Source organism: Eleginops maclovinus, chromosome 16 (genome assembly GCF_036324505.1).
Source record: "Eleginops maclovinus isolate JMC-PN-2008 ecotype Puerto Natales chromosome 16, JC_Emac_rtc_rv5, whole genome shotgun sequence".
In the NCBI taxonomy this organism is placed as follows: Eukaryota; Metazoa; Chordata; class Actinopteri; order Perciformes; family Eleginopidae; genus Eleginops; species Eleginops maclovinus.
This window is the reverse complement of record NC_086364.1, coordinates 7,060,224-7,078,594: the sequence shown is the minus strand read 5'-3', so window position 1 is coordinate 7,078,594 and position 18,371 is coordinate 7,060,224. Positions and strand designations below refer to the sequence as shown.

Sequence of the window (18,371 nt, the reverse complement as noted above, 5' to 3'; positions counted from 1 at the left end):
AACACCATACACTTGCCTCCTCCTACTGCTGCTGCTTCCAATAAATATAATAATACGAATAATAATAATAATAATAATAATAATAATAATAATAATAATAATAATAATAATAATAATAATAATAATAATAACAATAATAATAATAATATGAATTCACTCGTTACTCACAGGTAAAAGCCAGTGTGCTGCTGTTAGTAAATGAGGAGTCGGCCCAACTGTAAAGAGCTTTATCTCCACTGCAGTGACACAGCAAAAAAAAAGGCGCAATGACGTGTCCAACAGACTCAAATTAATACAAATATTGTTGGCAGATGTGATTATGTAAAGGCTAAATGTTGAGCCACGATTGAAGATTATTAAAGGGAAATCTGATATTGTAGCTATGAGTGTTCAAACAAACTCAAACTAAAACGAATGACTCTGATTAATGTCTGCCAGTCAGTCTCATTGTCACTATCCTAATCGATCATAAATTCAACCATATTTCAACGTTGAAAGTCTGTCATGTCCAAAACATTCATCTGGTTGCATCCAACAATTGATCTAATGTAGTTATTATCTAAGTAGTTATCACTTCAACAGTATTTCATTGGATTTCACTATACAATATTTAATCTAACATTCTGTTCTTATATTTAATTTAACTTAATTAACTTGTACACAGAATCCTGCATTACTTGGTCATGCTCAACATCCCCTTCATAATTTAGCTTATTGTGTTTATTTATTTTTCTGACATGTACATAGTTAACTTCATATATATATATATTGTATTGTTGGAGGAGCAGGACCTGAGATTTTCATTGCCATAACGACACTGTAGCTACTGTGCATATGACAATAAAAACCATGAACCATGAACCTTGATGTGCCGGCTGGGTTGCATATCATTTTGCATAAAGTTTTATTTATTCGAAATATTTGTCATAAAATCTGGGGAGGTTGATCTTTCACTCATTTATTTAAATTTAAATTCAAACCTTGGTAATAAAGAATATATTTTGCATTGTTGTACAAGTTGATAAAGCCTGCATAAAACAATACCATAATTAGGCAGCGGACACGGTATGTTGATGCGCCTATAGTAGTCCGTTTTACGGTGAATTGAAGTTTCCCCACGGAAGAAGCACATGCATTGCATCCGCTGGCGCGTTTTTATTACGTTGTTCATTGATTAAACAGTAGGATTCTCTTAGCATAGCGATTATCTGTTCCATAGTCCCGATGGATTTTATTTCACATCTTTCCTTAAGGCTATAACGGATTTCTCTGAGGTGAAGGACAACCGGTTAGGAACAAGACGTAGGACCTGACTTTTTGACCAGGACCCACACATGTATGTTGAACTGTCCGGTCTAAGTAGTAAACATCAGGAAATCAGTCACCAAGATGGACATTTTGAAGGACTTTCAGGCTCCTTTTTTCGCCATGAGTCGTCTACCTTCATTTCCCTGGACTGTGAGTATGGCTGCGTGCTATCATTGATATTATCCCGTCTCCATTGATCATGCAGAGCACCCAACCAAAGTCAACTCAAATATTCTTCTATTCGTGATTTAACGCTCAGCAGAAAACATTCACAGTGCCTAAATAAGACTGATATTATAACACATATTGTTGCATAATTCGGCACACATGAAAAATCGCAATCTGTTTCAATTCAGACTGCAGTTAAGTTTGCTAATATACTGTGGAAATAACAGGAGAGTTATGTTGACCTTTCAAAGTAAGAGTGGTTTAATAAAGGTTAAATTAAGTGTTTCAATTATAATCAAAAGGTTTCCTCATATAAAGCATATATTTAGTAAAATGCTGGTTGGTATAACACTTAACTTGAAAATAATGAGTAATGATTAATATAAATTAGAACTACAGTTTTATCCAAATTAGAATGAAAAACACTCAAAATAAAAATATAAAATGGGTTTAATAACAGTGTGATAATGTAATAGGGGTGTGAAGGATATTGGTGTTACATGGGTGTAAAATGGATCTAATAACAGTCTTATATGAGTGTAATAACAGTGTAACATGGGCATATAAAGGGTGTAATACGGGTGTGATTGTGGGGTTACATGGGTGTAAAAACGGAGTAATATTGGTGTTGTACGGTTGTAGTAATGTATAATATGGACGTAATACAGCAATCAATTCATTTTCCAAAATATTTATATTTAAATGCATTGAAGGGTAAAAATCGAAATGCTGATAAATGAAAAGGGTGCTGTTCCTGGGGAAAATCCAAATATTGAGATTAAATCCATTATTCTGAGCTAAATTTAAAATATAGTTTATTAATACAAAAACTAAGTTACGCTTATAATACAAACATTTAAGCATATACAGCTCATTAAAGGCTTCCAACAAAGTTAGCTAACACTAATATTTTCTACTTTCCAGTTTTTAGGAAAAGATTTGGAAAGCAACAAATCGTCAGAGCTGATTTCAGACATCTTGAAACAAGTACGTCTGGCTGCACTCAATCCTGCCAAAGTCTTCTAAACATAAACAGTTAACAATTTAATAAGTTGTCTCTTGTGTTTCCAACAGACATGTCTTCACTCTTTGTGCCGGAAGTTTCCGCCGTCAGTCAGATACAGGAAGCTGTTTCTCTGTCAGCTCATCAAACGGGTTGGTTTCCATCTATCTGTCCCTTATAGAAAATATATTTATATACATCTGTTGATAATGCTATTGTAGTACATTCATAATAATGTATTTAAACTCTCCAGGAAATAATGATGATATTTGGGATGGACTATTATTATTAATTATTGTTTTAGAGTTGAACTATGTCACATTTTAGCATTAGGATGTGTAAAATAACCATAACTGCGACAAATCTGAAATAGTCGTTATTGGCCCAAACTCAATAACCCATTCCACCCAGGACTTCTGTCTTAACATAAACGGCTCCATTGTTAACCCCTCAGCTCAAATCCGTAACCTTGTTATCATCCTCGACCCAACTCTCACTTTCTTCCCTCATGTCAACCAGGTCACAAAAAACGCCTTCTACCCCTTACCCGTATCAGACCCTCCCTCTCATCCACCGTCGCTGAAACTCTGATCCATGCCTTCATAACATCCTGAATTACCGCAACAGCATTCAAAATGCTTCACCTGCATACATCCTCAATTAACTACAATATGTCCAAAACGCCGCTGCCTGCATGCTCACCTCCACCCGACGCTCCGACCACGTCACCCCTATCCTCCACGACCTCCACTGACTCCCCGTCAAACACCGGATTGACTTCAAAATATTACTTCTCACCTACAAAGTCATCAACAACCTTGACCTCCCCACCTCTGTGACCTCATCCAACAACAAACCCCTACCCGTTGCCTCAGGTCTGCTGACGCTAATCTGTTACAGCCCATCAGAACAAAGCTCCGGACCTGGGGGGACAGGGCCTTCACTGCAGACTCCCCCTCCCTCTGGAACTCCCTGTCACTTATGAAAGGCCAACACTCTTGAATCCTTAAAAAAAACACCTGACTTTTTCACTCTAGCTTTCAATCTCTAATCAACATTTGAGAAATGTACCGGTAAAGGTTTTATCAGTGACAGTGAGTTTCATCTGGTCTCCTGCAATGGCGTCAGGTCCACTTTGAGCATTTATGAAGCTGTCATAAATAAACTTTTGATCCAGTTTGAAGCCACATTTTTACCATACACCATGGTGGATAACTCATCAAAAAGTATGGCACAAACACAGTTTCTAATATAAAAGCCGTTTTATTCATCGTTATACACCTCCCTACAGTCATTTATTTATGATTACGTGTCTATGCAGCAGGAGGCGGCCGGCTGCGATCCTCTGGACGAGCTGTACGATGCTCTGGCTGAAGTCGTGGGAGCTGAAGACACCAGCGAGTGCTACAAGAGCTACTTACTGGTACTTTACACCATTTTATTTTAATCTTTTAAGAGCTTCTTTTGACTTTTTAAGATATTTATATGAGTTTACCGAAAATAATATCGTCAGTCATTGAAATACTCATTGAAGGGATCAATCTGTTAAAATTAAAGAAGAAATACTTTTCCCCCGTTTTTTTTACTAAAATATAATATAAAATCTCTAGAAAATCAGAAAACTAAACATGCTAAATGTAGTATAATGACGCAAATGCTTTGTCCCATTGTGAAGATTTCTTCAGATGTGTGCTTTAGGACGGCCCTGAAAAGGATATTCCACATTTGAGTTGCAGTCCGATTTTCCATTGTTATTTTTGTCCCGCAGCCCGGCGGGGACTCGGTCAGCCTGAGGGAGAACGTGGCTATGATCTCAGACGGGACGACGGGCCTGGTGACGTGGGAGGCCGCTCTCTACCTCACAGAGTGGGCTCTGGAGCACCAGCAGGCCTTCAGCGGCAGGTAACCAGCACCAGAAGAACTTCAGATATACAGCAAAATCCTTGTAGTCATTGAAAAAGATCTGCATCCTGCAAGGTTCAGATTTCTATTTGTTTTTGCTCTGATGAGAGGAATGGATCGTTTTTTTCATAACAATGACATTTGAACTCTAAATCATCATTAGAAAGCTGTGCAGATTTCTTTATTTGATTCCACACATTGGACTTGTTCATTACCCGAGCAGTCTTATTTTATACTACTTTATACCTTTCTTCCACTAAATTTCTGAGGCCAATATTGTACTTTTTTTTACTCCACTACATTCCTTTGACACCTTAAGTTACTATAGATACAAACTATTAGCTCCCCCCCCCCCCTCTCTGCAGGACGGTGTTGGAGCTGGGTAGCGGGGTGGGGTTGACTGGCATCACCATCTGTCGCTCCTGCAGCCCAAAGAGATACGTGTTCAGCGACTGTCACCCCCGTGTGCTGCAGACGCTCCAAGACAACGTGCAGCTCAACTCTGTGACGCAGCGGGCGCCCCCCCACGTCACCGTGCAGGAGCTGGACTGGAGCACTGCAACAGAGGAGCAGATCGCACTGATTGGGGCCGACACCGTCATCGCTGCAGGTCAGCGCTCAGTGTCCAGAGCTGGAATGTAAATAGTTAAAAAACAGGAAACCTACATACAGATGTTAACACCCCTCATTGCAGATGTGGTGTATGACCCGGAGGTCGCAGAGAGTCTGGTGAACCTGCTGAAGACCATCCTGAGCAGCTCCAATCCTGATATCTACATCTGCTCCACCGTCAGAAACCTGGAGACGTACAGCGGATTTAAGACGCAGCTCGGTGAGAACCTGCTATTTTTGTTACACTGAAGATATTCTTACCAGTCTGATGTGGAGCAGCTTTTCATCGTTCTAATAGAACACACATCAAGAGAAAGTGTACAATGCTTAATACATAGCCCTGGATCAAGTGAAGAGACCAATGCACATTTTTATATCGCTTCAAGTCTCCTGCGTCTTTGCTAAAGAAACGCACTTGAACACACCACAAAGACTACAGGCACATAACTTATGCGCCTGCACGCCAGGAAATAACTCTACAGATAAGCTGTGATAGATAAGATATTTTTAGGAAACTGATCATTGAACATAATTCAGAAGGCAATATAACAGTCATGCATTTCACAAACGGGAATTTACAAATGATCATAACTATATTTATCAAATGTATTATGATAGTAAAGTCTTGGGAAAAAGGTTTAAACACTATTTATGTTAAGTATTAAAACAGGTTCTTAGAGTTAAATGCTGTTGAAATAACTTATGCCAATGCAGATTTAAAAAATATGTGTACTTTTTGTTATTCTTTAAGATATTTTGTGCCAGGGTATATACAGTACTTATATAAAAATATATTCTCAATGAACCTGCCAGACAGCATTGTGTACAAAGGATGATTGATACTTCCCGTTTTCTAACACAGGCAGCTTACGACTTTAATTATATTTAATTTACATTTAACTTATGAACGGTATTTGATTTGTTTAAAAAGTGCAATATAAAAAAGTGTCATTGATTTGAAATATACTGAGATCTCGTCCTTGTGGGTACAACTGAATTGTTTTGATTTTACGAGGGCTTTAATTGGATGTGCCCTTAATGTAATGAGGTTTTCTGACTGAATGTGTTTTATTTTGACAGAAGAAGCAGGAATCAGCCATCGTGTGATGACAGGAGCCGTCAGCCACGTGTTCCCTTACAGCAGAGGCTCTGCTATAGAAATGATCCAACTGTACAGATGACTGTTGCACTATAAAGATTTTATTTACAAATGTACATCGTATCAAAGTGTCCTTTGTATACATTCAAGTGCTCTGAAGTAATAAAAAAGTGCTGGAATTAAGTTATCTCTGCTGCGTTTCATTTTTTAAAGTTAAACAGAGTCCTCTTCTCTAATGTAACAAGGCAGAATTTAAAGGATGAGATTGAGTTGCACTTTGGTCTGAAAAATTAGTATTGTCCATTAAAAGTCCCTCCTGGTGTCCCTCAGGGAGTGGAGAGGAGAGGCAGGACATTCTGGTCCCAGTTGTCGTCCCAGCGTGGCCCCCTGCTGCGGCGTAGATTCCCTCTGAAGGCCCCCAGCTGGCCCTCTGAACGGGGGAACTCTGAGAGCAGAGACTGAAAACACACAAAATCTGATTTGATCAAAAGAAGCTTAACCCATATCATTTTAGGTGAGTTAAGACATTTGGCTTACATTTTTAAATATTGAAAATGTAACCTCAGCTTCGCTAATAAGTGTATGATAACGTTTGTATCCAAAATCCAAACAAACATTTCTACAAGGCCCTGAAATTAAACCACCATTTTTTATTCCACGGACATTCTACAGATTCAATTACAGTATAAAATCACGCCCTAATATGTCTTTACATTAACATAGTCCTTGGCTTCAAACTTTTCACTATTTCCCACCAGATTATGACAACTTCTGATGTTACCCTATCAGACAAACATGCTATTTTCCTGGTTTCCTGCACAAAAAATGTTGTTGATCATATCACACTGAACGAATGACAAATATCGCCTAGTTTTAGTGTTTTTTTTCATCTAAATCAAGTGAAATTCAAGGGGTTTAATTTCTGAAAATCTATTAAAGAGGAGAAATAACATAAATATATATGAATTCATAGTTTCAGGGAAGGTCCTCTTAGGTGAAAATAAATCTGAACTGTAGTAATTGTACAAAGTAATTGTAATAAGCTGGAATTCTCTGCTAAAGGTGTTAAATAGTTACCGTATTTTCCGGACTATAGGGCGCACTGGATTATAAGGCGCACTGTCAATGAATGGTCTATTTTCTAAATGTTTTCATATATAAGGCGCACCGGACTATAACGCGCATTAAGCGAAATGTTGTTACCTCCAGCGTTGTTATGCTCTATACCGTAGTGAAGAGCAGCTGGGTATGTGACACTCTCTGAGGAAAGAGGAGGGGGAAACAGCGGAGCTGGAGTAATGCTTTTGTATTGTCTTCGAACACCCAACAACGCAGCCAACCTGGCAACAACTTCACTTTCCCAAAACTACTTCTTCCGCACACACACGCCCACCCCGCATGTCGCTCTCCTACACACTCCTTTTCTACATGCCGTAAAACGGATACATATTATATAATTATTAATTATATAACAGAAACAAAACAGTCAGATAAGTCAGTAATAAGTTCAGTTATAACACGTAAAATACGTATCATTGATTCATTAATGTTGAATTCTCTCCCAGCTGCTCTATTCCCATGTTCTACTGCGTGACTGATAGCCTCGAGTTTGAAGTCTGCGTCGTAAGCGTGTCTCTTGACCGATGCCATTTGGTGCAACTCCGCGACGCTCCTGACTACGGTAGCCGTAATGCTGCAAGCGGTGCGGCTTTGTAGTTTACCAAAGTCGTACTAAAACATTTTGACAGAGCGCCGTGAGAGCTGTGTACCACACAAAATCACTTCGAGGTCAGTAAGCACAACCAGAATTACCGTAATCCATATATAAGGCGCACTGGATTATAAGACGCACTGTTGTTTTTTGAGAAAATGTAAGGCTTTTAAGTGCGCCTTATAGTCCGGAAAATACGGTATTTAACCCCCCTGAAAATCTACCAAACATTGCATTAATGTTCAGGTGTACTGAAATGAAATCCTTTTTGAGCCTTTATTTAAGCACTTACCTCTGTGTTGAGAACTCGTTGACACATTAAATGGTGGACAGAAACGAAACGATTTACCTTTGAATTCAAATATTCTGAACGTTCTCTATCTGATTTTTCGTCTGTCTTTTGGAAACGGCGATTAGTCTCACCTTGAGCTGCTCAGCGAGCTCCTGAGAGTCTCTGAAGATCAGGCCGTTCTCCTCGTGCTTCACCAGCTCGTGTAAACTGAGGGAAGAGAAGAGGCGTCATGTGAGCTCTCAGAGAGTAACCCATCTCCCCCGGCTCCAAAGCTCTTGTTGATACCTAATCCGCCCTTGTTATTGTATCAGTATGTAAAGTGAAAATCAGACTCACCAGTGGAAGTGGATGGCGCAGACGGGCAGGCAGCAGCCGAACATGTCCACCACCTTCATGGGGAGATCCAGACCGCTGGAGGACTTGTGCAGACACACACCCAGATCTGCTGAGCCTGATAGGAGAGCGAGACACACACACACACACACTGAATTACCTCTTTTCTCTTACTATTTTGAGGCAGCTATGTGAGCAACTTGCAGACATTTCCCTGCAGGCTTTAGGTTGTAAGATTTTTCCCTTTATGTTTTTACTTGAATTATTTGAGATATTGTGCACAACTCAGTATGTTTCAGTTATCTTACTTTTGACAAATTAGCTTGGTAAGCTTTGATACAACACCTTAGTTTTACAGATTTCACCACTAAAAGCAGAAGAATTTTGCATTGTTTTTAAATTCCTTCAACCCATATTGCTCATAATCTTCTGCTTTTTAAGAGTGAAAAAGGTTTAACCATAAGTGTAAAAAAATGCATTTTACAGAATTATTTTATGCCACAGTAATCTATGTATAATGTCACTTTATTTTCCCAACTGTTTATATTGTCTTGGACTGTTAGTTTTGATTATTATAAATTGCTTAGCTAGCATCTGCATTATATGAATCTGTCGCCATGCAGCTCAGACTTAAAATAAAATAAAGTTATACCGAAATGACTGCTGTGACTCCATTGCTTATTCCAACATGAGCTCAATGTGTTAAATTGTCTTGAACATAAGCGTAAAGCTGCAGGTGTGAGAGTTTATAAGAGTACCTAATGCGTGTCAGTCTTACCCAGTAACACAGGATAGTCTTCGGCCTCCAGCCACGGCGTGCAGATCTGCACATGCTCCAACTGCAGAGTGTCAATCAGCTTCCTGTAGTATTCCTTCTGAGGACCTTTACCTACAAAGACACAGACACACACAAACACACAATGATTAAACATGTTGAATTCAGAGATGTGGTGCAACAGTGCAGTGCAAAGGGTTACCTGTGATCACACACACTAAAGATGGTAACGAAGCTCCTGCTTTTATAAAACCTTCATAATCTGTGGAGAAAAAAAAACAGGTGAGAAACTGAAACTCAAATAAGTGTATTTTAATCACTGAGTCAAGTTCAAAATATGTTAGAAATGTATGAAAGATATTTGGACCATCTCAACCCAGAATACAACTTGAGGAATGCAACGGATATTCATTCATTTGACTGCAAGCGTGGAAGGGTTCCAATCCTTTACTTGTAGGATGTATTAGTAATAACAAAATCCTCTAATATGCAGTTTAAAGTCCTGCAGTATTCAGTATATGGTAGAAAATGTACAGACAGTACAATAATATTACAAGTGAACAAAAAAATCCAGCCACACATTTAAATACTGCAATATGCAAGACACAAAAATGTAGAGATAAAAAAAAAAAATGTAAGCTTTCCCACCTTCAAGAGCCTTTAATAGGACAGAGAAGTCTTCATCCTCTGTGGAGAGCAGAGTGAAAAACGTCTGATGTTAGTATTTTAGAGTTGAAAGAGAGACTGCAACAAAGATCTTCTCCTCATCAGACATGGATGAACAGCAGGTCAGAGCCAACAGTTATTTTCACAATCAGAAAAATATCAAAATATGTGAAAGAAATAATCCCCAACTGCTCAAAGTAAGGTCCCACTGATTTATGACAAAGATGAACAAATATTTAAATGAATTATAAACTATAAAAACAGTAGCTGAATAATTATTTGTCTATAACAGAACATTTTAGAGTCTTACAATATGACAACAGAAGTTTCATTGAAAAGGATAAATACCAAACTAAAAATATTCATCTATTTGTAGCTCATGTTGAAAATACAAATAAAAACATTTGGATGATTTGTAGTCAGTAAATGCTCTCTGTGTCTCTTCCTCTCACCGGTCCAGCTGGTGCTGCTGAGCAGCAGCGCCGGCCGCTCCGCCCTCAACGTCACTGCCGCCTCAGGCAGAACACACTCTGAGAACACGGACCGCTCCACCTGCTTCTCCTCCTCACACCTGGAGAAACACAGAGATGGAAGGATACACTGTAAAGTATTAGAAGCACATAACGTTACTCCAGAATTTCTATTTTATGCTACACAAACCCTGTTGATTATTTGTATGCACATTCACCTGCATCACATGCATTGGAAAAGAGTTCAAACTAAATGGATAAAGATCAAAACCAGAAGTTAGTGTTTCTTTGTCAAGTTGGAGAGGAGCTTTATTAATCGATATGAAATGCTGCAGTAGAGTTCCTCACCCTTTGCTCTGGAACTGAGGATATGTGCTGGCGAGTCTCATGTAGAGCTCGTGCTGCAGCTTCAGAGGAGTCTCTCTGAAGATGGAGGGCGGACAGTCGTACAGCGTTGTCGCTCTGCAAACAGTAGAAAAGATGTTATGAGCACATCAGTTAGTTTGCAATTAATAACTTTGATGGCAGACTTGGCTGACTTTATCGTCCATAGTTGTAAAATTAACATACTTGACGCCCCAGTTCTTCTGCAGGTCGTCCTTCATTGCGTTAGTGACACACAGGTTGCAAGAAGCCAGCGGTCCGAAAAAGTGCTCGTACCTGGAAGAAGAAAAACAAACAGAAAAATCTGTTTTCATTTGAGTATTAGCACACCAGGACCCAGAAATGATTCAACATATTTGGTTCCAGACAGAGGAACAAAAGGACAAGAGAAATGTCATGTTAGGGATCTCATTTTAAACAGCCACGATACAATTTAAAAAAAAGGAAGAATCAATTAGCAGGGTTTTCTTGTATCGGCTTCTCAAATGTGAGCTATTCTTTTATATGTAATAAGTAAAAACACTTCACACACTCACCACTTTGCGAGCCTCACCACAGGGTGTGTGTCCCCTTGGCTCAGAGCCATGATGGTGTAGCCGTAGTTGTGCCAGTCGATGACGAACCTGCTGCCACGCAGAACACACACAAGCCACGCCATCGCGATGCCAGGCAGCCCCGGGGGATTCTGGGAAACAAACACAGTCATTAGCATAGGCCAAAAATCGTTTACAGCGTATCTGTAGGTGTGACAGCTGGTTATCTTTAAAATGCAGTTTATCCATCAATAGATACAGACTTTATAACCAACACATTTCTCCTACCTGCATTAATATATGGGACTGTGTTTCCATCCTCAGCAGCACGTAAAGGAGCTGTAGGCACTGCAGGATCACCTTCGTCACATACGTCAGGATTTTTGGTCCAACTGAAAAAAAGCAAGAAAGCTCTTTTGTAAAAAAACATTTTAAGATTTCTAGGATTTTTTTACTTCTGAAAAACACAACATGTGTAATAAGATGTTTACCTCGGAGACCTTTAACCTCTGCTATTGGCACCAGCTTTATCTTTTCCTCTCTCAACACGTCTTGATGGGGTTTGGTATCTAAAATAAAAATGTAGAAATTAAAACACTTTATAGCTGGTGAAGGATCTTTGTGGGCTTTTGCATTAAATAACTCTTTTTATTTGCACCTGTGTTTTAACCTATTTGAGTATTTAAATAAGAATAAAGTAGCATTATACTACATCACAGAAAATACATTGTATTATAAGTTATATTTATTTTAATGTTTAAGGCTTGCATTAAAACATTTAATATACACTATAATGCTGTACTACACTATTGTAAGCAGTTAAATTATGGGATTGGGTTCGTCACAGTTATGTCTATGATATGTGTATACTATATTACATACAATGGGGTATTCATGGAAGAATACTGAATGCAGTAATACATAATGGAAATCCTTAATAAAGTATTCAGTATTAGGTGAATTATAAAGTAACAGAGTTAAACTAATACACTAAAAAGCTAAGTAATATTCAGCTTAAGCAGGCTACGGTGGCAGTTACTTAAATGTAGTCTATGATCACTTAGTTACACTCCATAGTTGATGACAGCATCAGGTGACTTTGGGAAACAGAGGAATTTATGAATGACAACACGAATGTATTTTCATCGAATACACCCAACAAAAGTCACATTATATCCGTGTTTGTAACTTACCTAAAAACCCAACAAAAGTAACATTATACCCATGTTTGCTGAGGGACAGAGCGTGATACTGCATCCGGGGGCTGCGACCCAGATCCCCCAGCACCAGCACACACACCCGCCGGTCAGTCCCGCCATCCTTCCGCCGCAGCCACAGCGACCCCAGCAAGGTCACAGCCGTCAGAAACACGACCGGCCATATAACACCCGAACCGGCGCCATAAAACCCGACTACAAGTGCAGAAATAAGTGCTAACACAGCCAGAGAAGTTGTGCAGGTGCCTTTGGTCGCCATGTTTGTTTATTATCACGTGTCTCAACGCAGGAGGAGGAGCTTTATATTTAAAAGGGACCGCAGAGCGTATGATGCATCCATGTACGATAAAAAAGTAGGTAGTTCAAATTCATAAATACCTAATTATAAACAATATTGAAAACTTTATTCTTCTTTAAAAATGTCATGGTGCAATTCGACACTTTTATCACTTCTTCAAGTATTTAAATGTTGTTCTTAATTTATTATTTAAACCCACATCAAATTGCAGGGAAATAGGGGAATCACTTTAATGAGTTTACTTTATGGAAGTAAAGTGTACCATAAAGTATGAAGTCAAGTTTGTTTTCGCAATTACGTCACAGTCTCCTCTCCCTCCCTATGAGAAGAGAGACAGCCTGTCCTCCCTCCTCTCCCCTCCCCTCCCTCCTCGTCTCTCCTACCTATTTACCGTCCCGGAGCCTTCACACGGGGACTGTCTGACCGAGAACATGCAGGCTGCGTGGCATCATCTGGCCGCAGTGCTGGTTCTGTTTGCCGCAGTGTCCGGAGGGTCGCAGGCCGAGGTGATCGATGACATCCTGGGCAGCCTCTCGCGGGGAGCCACCTTCCTGGAGAGTCAACACGAGCACATCAACCTGGACGGAGTGGTCGGGTTCCTCATGCTGCAGGGTGAGAGACAAAAACAGATCCTCTTGTGTGTGTGTGTGTGTGTGTGTGTGTGTGTGTGTGTGTGTGTGTGTGTGTGTGTGTGTGTGTGTGTGTGTGTGTGTGTGTGTGTGTGTGTGTGTGTGTGTGTGTGTGTGTGTAGTGGGTGGGTGTCCTCTCAGCTGCAGGAAACATCTGGAAAAATATTTGTATGTGTTTCTCAAGGGCAGTTGTAAAATGTAACTATATGTATACAAGTACTTAAGTGCAATTTTGAGTTACTTGTACATTACTTAAGTATTTCTATGTTATTCTGCTTTACTCCACTACATCTCAGGGGGAAATATTGTAATGCATTCATCTACTTGCTTTAGTTACTTTATAAATTAAGTCAATGGACCATTTTAATGAATAAAATAAAATGCATTAAACATATTATATATAAACATAGATCAATAATGCAAACGTTGTGTAAGTATTCAACTGTTGAGTAATTAATGCAGAGAATTAAATATTATAGCCTTGTCATTAGTAAAATAAAAGTAGGCTATTATAAGAGATTAAAGTACCAAACTATTCAGTGGTGTAATTGTATGCCCCTCATATAATGGGACGTTTTTATTTCTTTCTAAAGTTTGCATGTTGATGCAGTTAGCTGATTCAAATAGAATTTTATTGTATTTCTGTATAAATTGTCTTTTTTTATTTTGTACGATACCATTCTTGTTTGTGTCTGTTATTATTTAGTAAGGAATCAAATCTTTTAAAGTAGTGTTTTTGGAAATTCAATATGTCTATTCAAATATACAACTTTTACTATGGTCCTTCATTCATATTTTGTTCAACTATTAGAGTCATTATTAGATACCAGCAGACTAAATGCTGCATATTGTTGACTTAAGTAAGTAAAGTGTATTGCAACAATGTGAAAGAGGCAAGGAAATGTGCAGACATTTGCCAGTCAGAATAAACAGTAACAGGAAAAGTTGCTAATCATACTAATAAGACTTCTGCCGCTGATTCTGTGACCCAGCTGAGCTGAAGGAGGCGGTGCGGACGTGGCCCCACAGCGACCCGGTCAGCTGGGCCCAGAGGACCTCCGCCGTGGTTCTGGTCAAACGTCTGGACCGGAGCTTTGAGAAGGCTGTCACCGCCCTGCAGCAGAACGACCCCAAGTACTACAGAGGTGAGCAAGACTCCATTACCCAGAAGCCCTGTGGTTTGAACAGAAAACAAACCCTTTCTCTCAACATTACATTGAGAGATTGATCATGTAAACTGAAAAGAGAAAATTAATAAAAAAATGTTAAAGTTTTCATTTCACATAATGTATAATAAGGACCCTTTCCCTCAATATCAGTGTATCTTTATGTGAATTAAGAAACAAAATAAGGCTGTAGTAAAAAATCTGAAAAATGCAATGTTTTCTTTTTAGGTAATGACATTTTCTCAAAGGACAGCACAGGATGTGTGATTTACAAAGCAGATATATACTCTAGTAGAAATAGAACACAAAATTGTTTTTCTTTTGGACGGTTATCAATCATTAATAAATGGTCTATGATGGTAAATACCTTCCTGTGTGTGCTGCAGAGTTTGAGCCCCTGCTGTCGTCGAGCTTCTATCTGATCCCTCAAGAGTGGCAATCCACGGACACCAGCCTCGTGTATCCCTCCACCATGAGCACCGAGTGCTACGACGAGCAGCTCAGCGACAAATGTCTCACGCTGCTGCTGGGAACCTGGTACAAACACTTATTATCAGAGAGGAAAATACAACAGGGCTTTATTACACAGACAGAAATACCAGAAAAGTCACCAGTTTGTAACCTCAGTCTTTTTAAAGATTCAAAAGCTTTAGTATCCTATGCAAACAGCTACATTGTTGGCAATTACAACATTTAATCCACGGCTCCTCCAACAATGCGACATGAAATACACCTTTCTACAAGTTTGGCACAAACATCCAATTGGACTTTGAAATAATTGATTCAATGTTGTGGGTCAAAGGTCTCTCTACTCTAACAAACACATGCCTTAGTTTGTTTCACTGTAGGTAGCAAAATGTGAAATATAACATGTAACTTGTCCACTTGACCTATGGTATTTACTAGGTGAACTCTTCACTATCAATCTCTTAAGATAGTGGTGTTGTTGTTGTGTGTGTGTATGTGTGTGTGTGTGTGTGTGTGTGTGTGTGTGTGTGTGTGTGTGTGGTGTGTGTGTGTGTGTGTGTGAGCAGGAAGATGAATGGGACGCCCTGCATCGTCACCAAACCCTGCCGGGACACCATGACACGTTTCGGCTGCCCACACTACTCTCTGTCCCACCAGCTGCTCTACTTCATGATCGGAAAAATGGTGAAAAGTTACACTCAAAATCTCGAAAAAGTCATTTGTAACCACCCAAGAAAAAAAAAATCGCCCAAGTTCTGAGCAGAAGCAGAAAAAAAACATCAATAATGTATATACATGAGCAGAATCATTGCTCTATTAATAACTTGCTGTGTGTTTGGGTCTCAGAGAGGCTGCACCAACCTGCTGAAAGGAGACACCAGAGAGACCCGCGCTAACATGACGGAGGGCAGCTATCAGAAGATCTTCTGCTCCAACATGATGAAGACCAACCAGGACATCTTTCAGGACGGGCTTACCGAGCAGACGGTCGACATCTTCATTGAAAATAGTGAGGATATTAATTACATTTTTTCTTCTTCCTTTTTGTCACATTTTTTGAACGCAACATCCTAGGGATGCCATGAGGGAATTTCTCCAAATGTAGCCAAATGGCCTTAACTCAAAGTTCCAATACACCATCTAATAGAGTGTCTTACAGATATCCTATATATACTTATTTTGGACATTCATTGAAGAAAGATTTAACATTTAGCTTGTATAACATTTCCTAATGTTGTTTTTTTGCAACTGCATATATTTTGCGTATGATAGAGTTTGGGCTATCTTGTGTTCCTCTGCTCTTCGTCAACAGTCGTCATTTGTGGATTGGCTGGTTTCTCCGACTTCTACAAAGCTGATTGGCTGCAGCACATCCTCCGGCTGCAGGACGAGGAAGCGGGCTGCTTTGGGAGAGACAGTACGTGTTTAAAATGTTTTTTTAAATGCAACTGGATCAAACATATCTCATTATGTCCAGGCACTGAAGCATGACTGTCAAAGTACGTTTTGAGGCTTAATCTTTTCAGTAAGGAATACTGCACACGAATGATCACCATTTGTATACTCTGATCTACTGTCCAAGTAATGTTTACGTGCAAGCATTTTAAATGCTTTCAAGGTCAGTTTTGTGACTTGACTTAGATTTTACGGCATGAGTTGTATGAGAGTTGTATGTGTTCATATAGTTTTTGTGTTGTTAAACGCCACCCCCTTTTATTTTTCAATTCAATGCTTTTATTTTTTTCAAGAATTGAAGGTAACACAGGGTTAATGTTGTATATAAAAGGATCATTTTGGGGTTGAGTTATTCCTTTAATGTTATACCAAAGTATCCTTCCTTTCTGGTGGAGGTTGAAAATATTAAGTATTATTAAATGTAGAGTTAATATTATTACCTGAAAGATGTTGCCTGCTGTTTGTGTTCCTCAGAGAGCATCATCTCTCAGATCATCGGAGATGAGCTGCTGGAGCAGCTGCAGCTGCAGCCTCACCGGAGAGTGAAGAGGAGGGAGAAGATACTTCCAGGTGACTCCCATGTTACATAATATTAAAGTCTAATAGGAATGAAACGATTGCAATTTGAGTTTTGAAAGTTGCGGAAAAAAGCAATGACTAATCGAAAGCTAAACAAAGGGTTGTGTTCAACATCCACACTGATCTTGATCCCATAACAATAAGTCAACTGCCATCACTTTTTAACATTTTTTATTAAAAGCACTTTTTTTGGTTTGAAATCAGGTCCCTTTACTCCTGTTGTGTTGACTTTGATAAAAAGTTTGAATGCAAATGAAAGTTACAGATTCGACTGTACTTATGGTATTTTTGTGTTTTCATTGCTTCACTTTTCATGTGATGCCTCAGATGGCTGCTCCAGTCACATGACAGCGGTGGCGGTGGGCGCTCTGGGTGGATACCTGAACTACTACCTGGCAGAACAGGACATAACCAAGAGGCCAATCTCCTGAACGCCCCCTCCCCGAACCACCCTCACGGGGTTGCTAAACACGATCTAAAAGTCATCAGGTAGAGATGCTCTTCATGGCGAAACTCCCGACACAACTTGTTGCTTAATGAACATAGGTTGTAAGATGATGAAACTAGAATGTGTTTGTTTGGCACCAGACTAAATGTATTTATTGATTATAATGATCTATAAAGCTTATTCATCCCAATGTGTCTTTTAAAAGTAGCGATGCTCCCATTAAGCAGGAAACCATATGAAGTCGCATTTACTCTTTAAGGTAGCTTGAGTCGTTTTTGTCTGCAGAACCATGCAGTGTCTTTAGGTTGTTTTTTCTGTCTGTGATGCAAAAAGGTAGCTAAAGATTTAACGTTTTATTTCTAAATGAAATCAGGATACCAGCATGTCAGATTTAGCTTTTTGCCACACGGCTTCTTAAACAGTTTCATGTGTTATGGTCGAATGTATAGTGACCAGTGCTGGAAAGTACTTTTTGACGTACTTCTATTTTACTTAAGCATTTCCATTTTCTGCTACTTCATTATTATTTATTTATATTCCACTCTAAATATTGTAGTTTTTACTCCATTACATTTGTGTGATAGCTTTAGAAGATTCAAATCATTTATCATGTATTATTTTAGGTTAAGATAATCCGTATTGATCCCTTGGTATAATACAAGAATTACCCATCAAAATAAACTCTACATATATACAAAATGCACTTTTTGCTGTCTTATAAATGTGTCCCCGGTGTGTAAGGAGACTTACAAAGTGTCAGAAAATACGATCCTCTCTCTTTTCCTCCTTACCACATCTCTAAAAATGGCGGTACAAACGAGCTGATCCAGATTTGCTGCTGATATGACGTCATAT

At 39.1% G+C, this 18,371-nt stretch overlaps 3 protein-coding genes across 5 annotated transcripts; 2 read left to right on the top strand and 1 right to left on the bottom strand.

The window, feature by feature from the left end:
- Nucleotides 1-1,116: 1,116 nt before the first annotated feature.
- eef2kmt (eukaryotic elongation factor 2 lysine methyltransferase) lies at nucleotides 1,117-6,275 on the top strand. 2 transcript variants are annotated; one of them, XM_063903670.1, is made up of 8 exons: nucleotides 1,117-1,458; nucleotides 2,401-2,463; nucleotides 2,551-2,631; nucleotides 3,804-3,902; nucleotides 4,248-4,381; nucleotides 4,747-4,991; nucleotides 5,076-5,213; nucleotides 6,074-6,275. In XM_063903670.1, exons 1-8 carry the CDS (start codon nucleotides 1,390-1,392, stop codon nucleotides 6,172-6,174), a joined length of 930 nt encoding a protein of 309 aa, XP_063759740.1. In that variant the 5' UTR covers nucleotides 1,117-1,389; the 3' UTR covers nucleotides 6,175-6,275. The 2 variants fall into 2 exon arrangements, with proteins under 2 accessions (XP_063759740.1, XP_063759739.1); XM_063903669.1 differs by having other exon boundaries at nucleotides 3,801-3,902.
- alg1 (ALG1 chitobiosyldiphosphodolichol beta-mannosyltransferase) lies at nucleotides 6,172-13,407 on the bottom strand. Of its 2 annotated transcripts, none has more exons than XM_063903667.1 (13): nucleotides 13,155-13,407; nucleotides 11,748-11,825; nucleotides 11,545-11,648; nucleotides 11,260-11,408; nucleotides 10,910-10,999; nucleotides 10,688-10,801; nucleotides 10,322-10,440; nucleotides 9,852-9,890; nucleotides 9,406-9,465; nucleotides 9,207-9,317; nucleotides 8,432-8,546; nucleotides 8,227-8,302; nucleotides 6,172-6,550 (listed from the first exon to the last, which is right to left on the bottom strand). In XM_063903667.1, the coding sequence occupies exons 3-13, from the start codon at nucleotides 11,572-11,574 to the stop codon at nucleotides 6,419-6,421; spliced, it is 1,035 nt and encodes a 344-aa protein (XP_063759737.1). In that variant the 5' UTR covers nucleotides 11,575-11,648; nucleotides 11,748-11,825; nucleotides 13,155-13,407; the 3' UTR covers nucleotides 6,172-6,418. The 2 variants fall into 2 exon arrangements, with proteins under 2 accessions (XP_063759737.1, XP_063759736.1); XM_063903666.1 differs by lacking the exon at nucleotides 13,155-13,407 and adding an exon at nucleotides 12,450-13,102.
- Nucleotides 13,012-18,219, top strand: c16h16orf89 (chromosome 16 C16orf89 homolog). The gene is made up of 8 exons (XM_063903668.1): nucleotides 13,012-13,383; nucleotides 14,393-14,545; nucleotides 14,953-15,103; nucleotides 15,601-15,718; nucleotides 15,881-16,043; nucleotides 16,347-16,451; nucleotides 16,964-17,059; nucleotides 17,396-18,219. Exons 1-8 carry the CDS (start codon nucleotides 13,017-13,019, stop codon nucleotides 17,497-17,499), a joined length of 1,257 nt encoding a protein of 418 aa, XP_063759738.1. The 5' UTR covers nucleotides 13,012-13,016; the 3' UTR covers nucleotides 17,500-18,219.
- The last annotated feature ends 152 nt before the right edge of the window (nucleotides 18,220-18,371 follow it).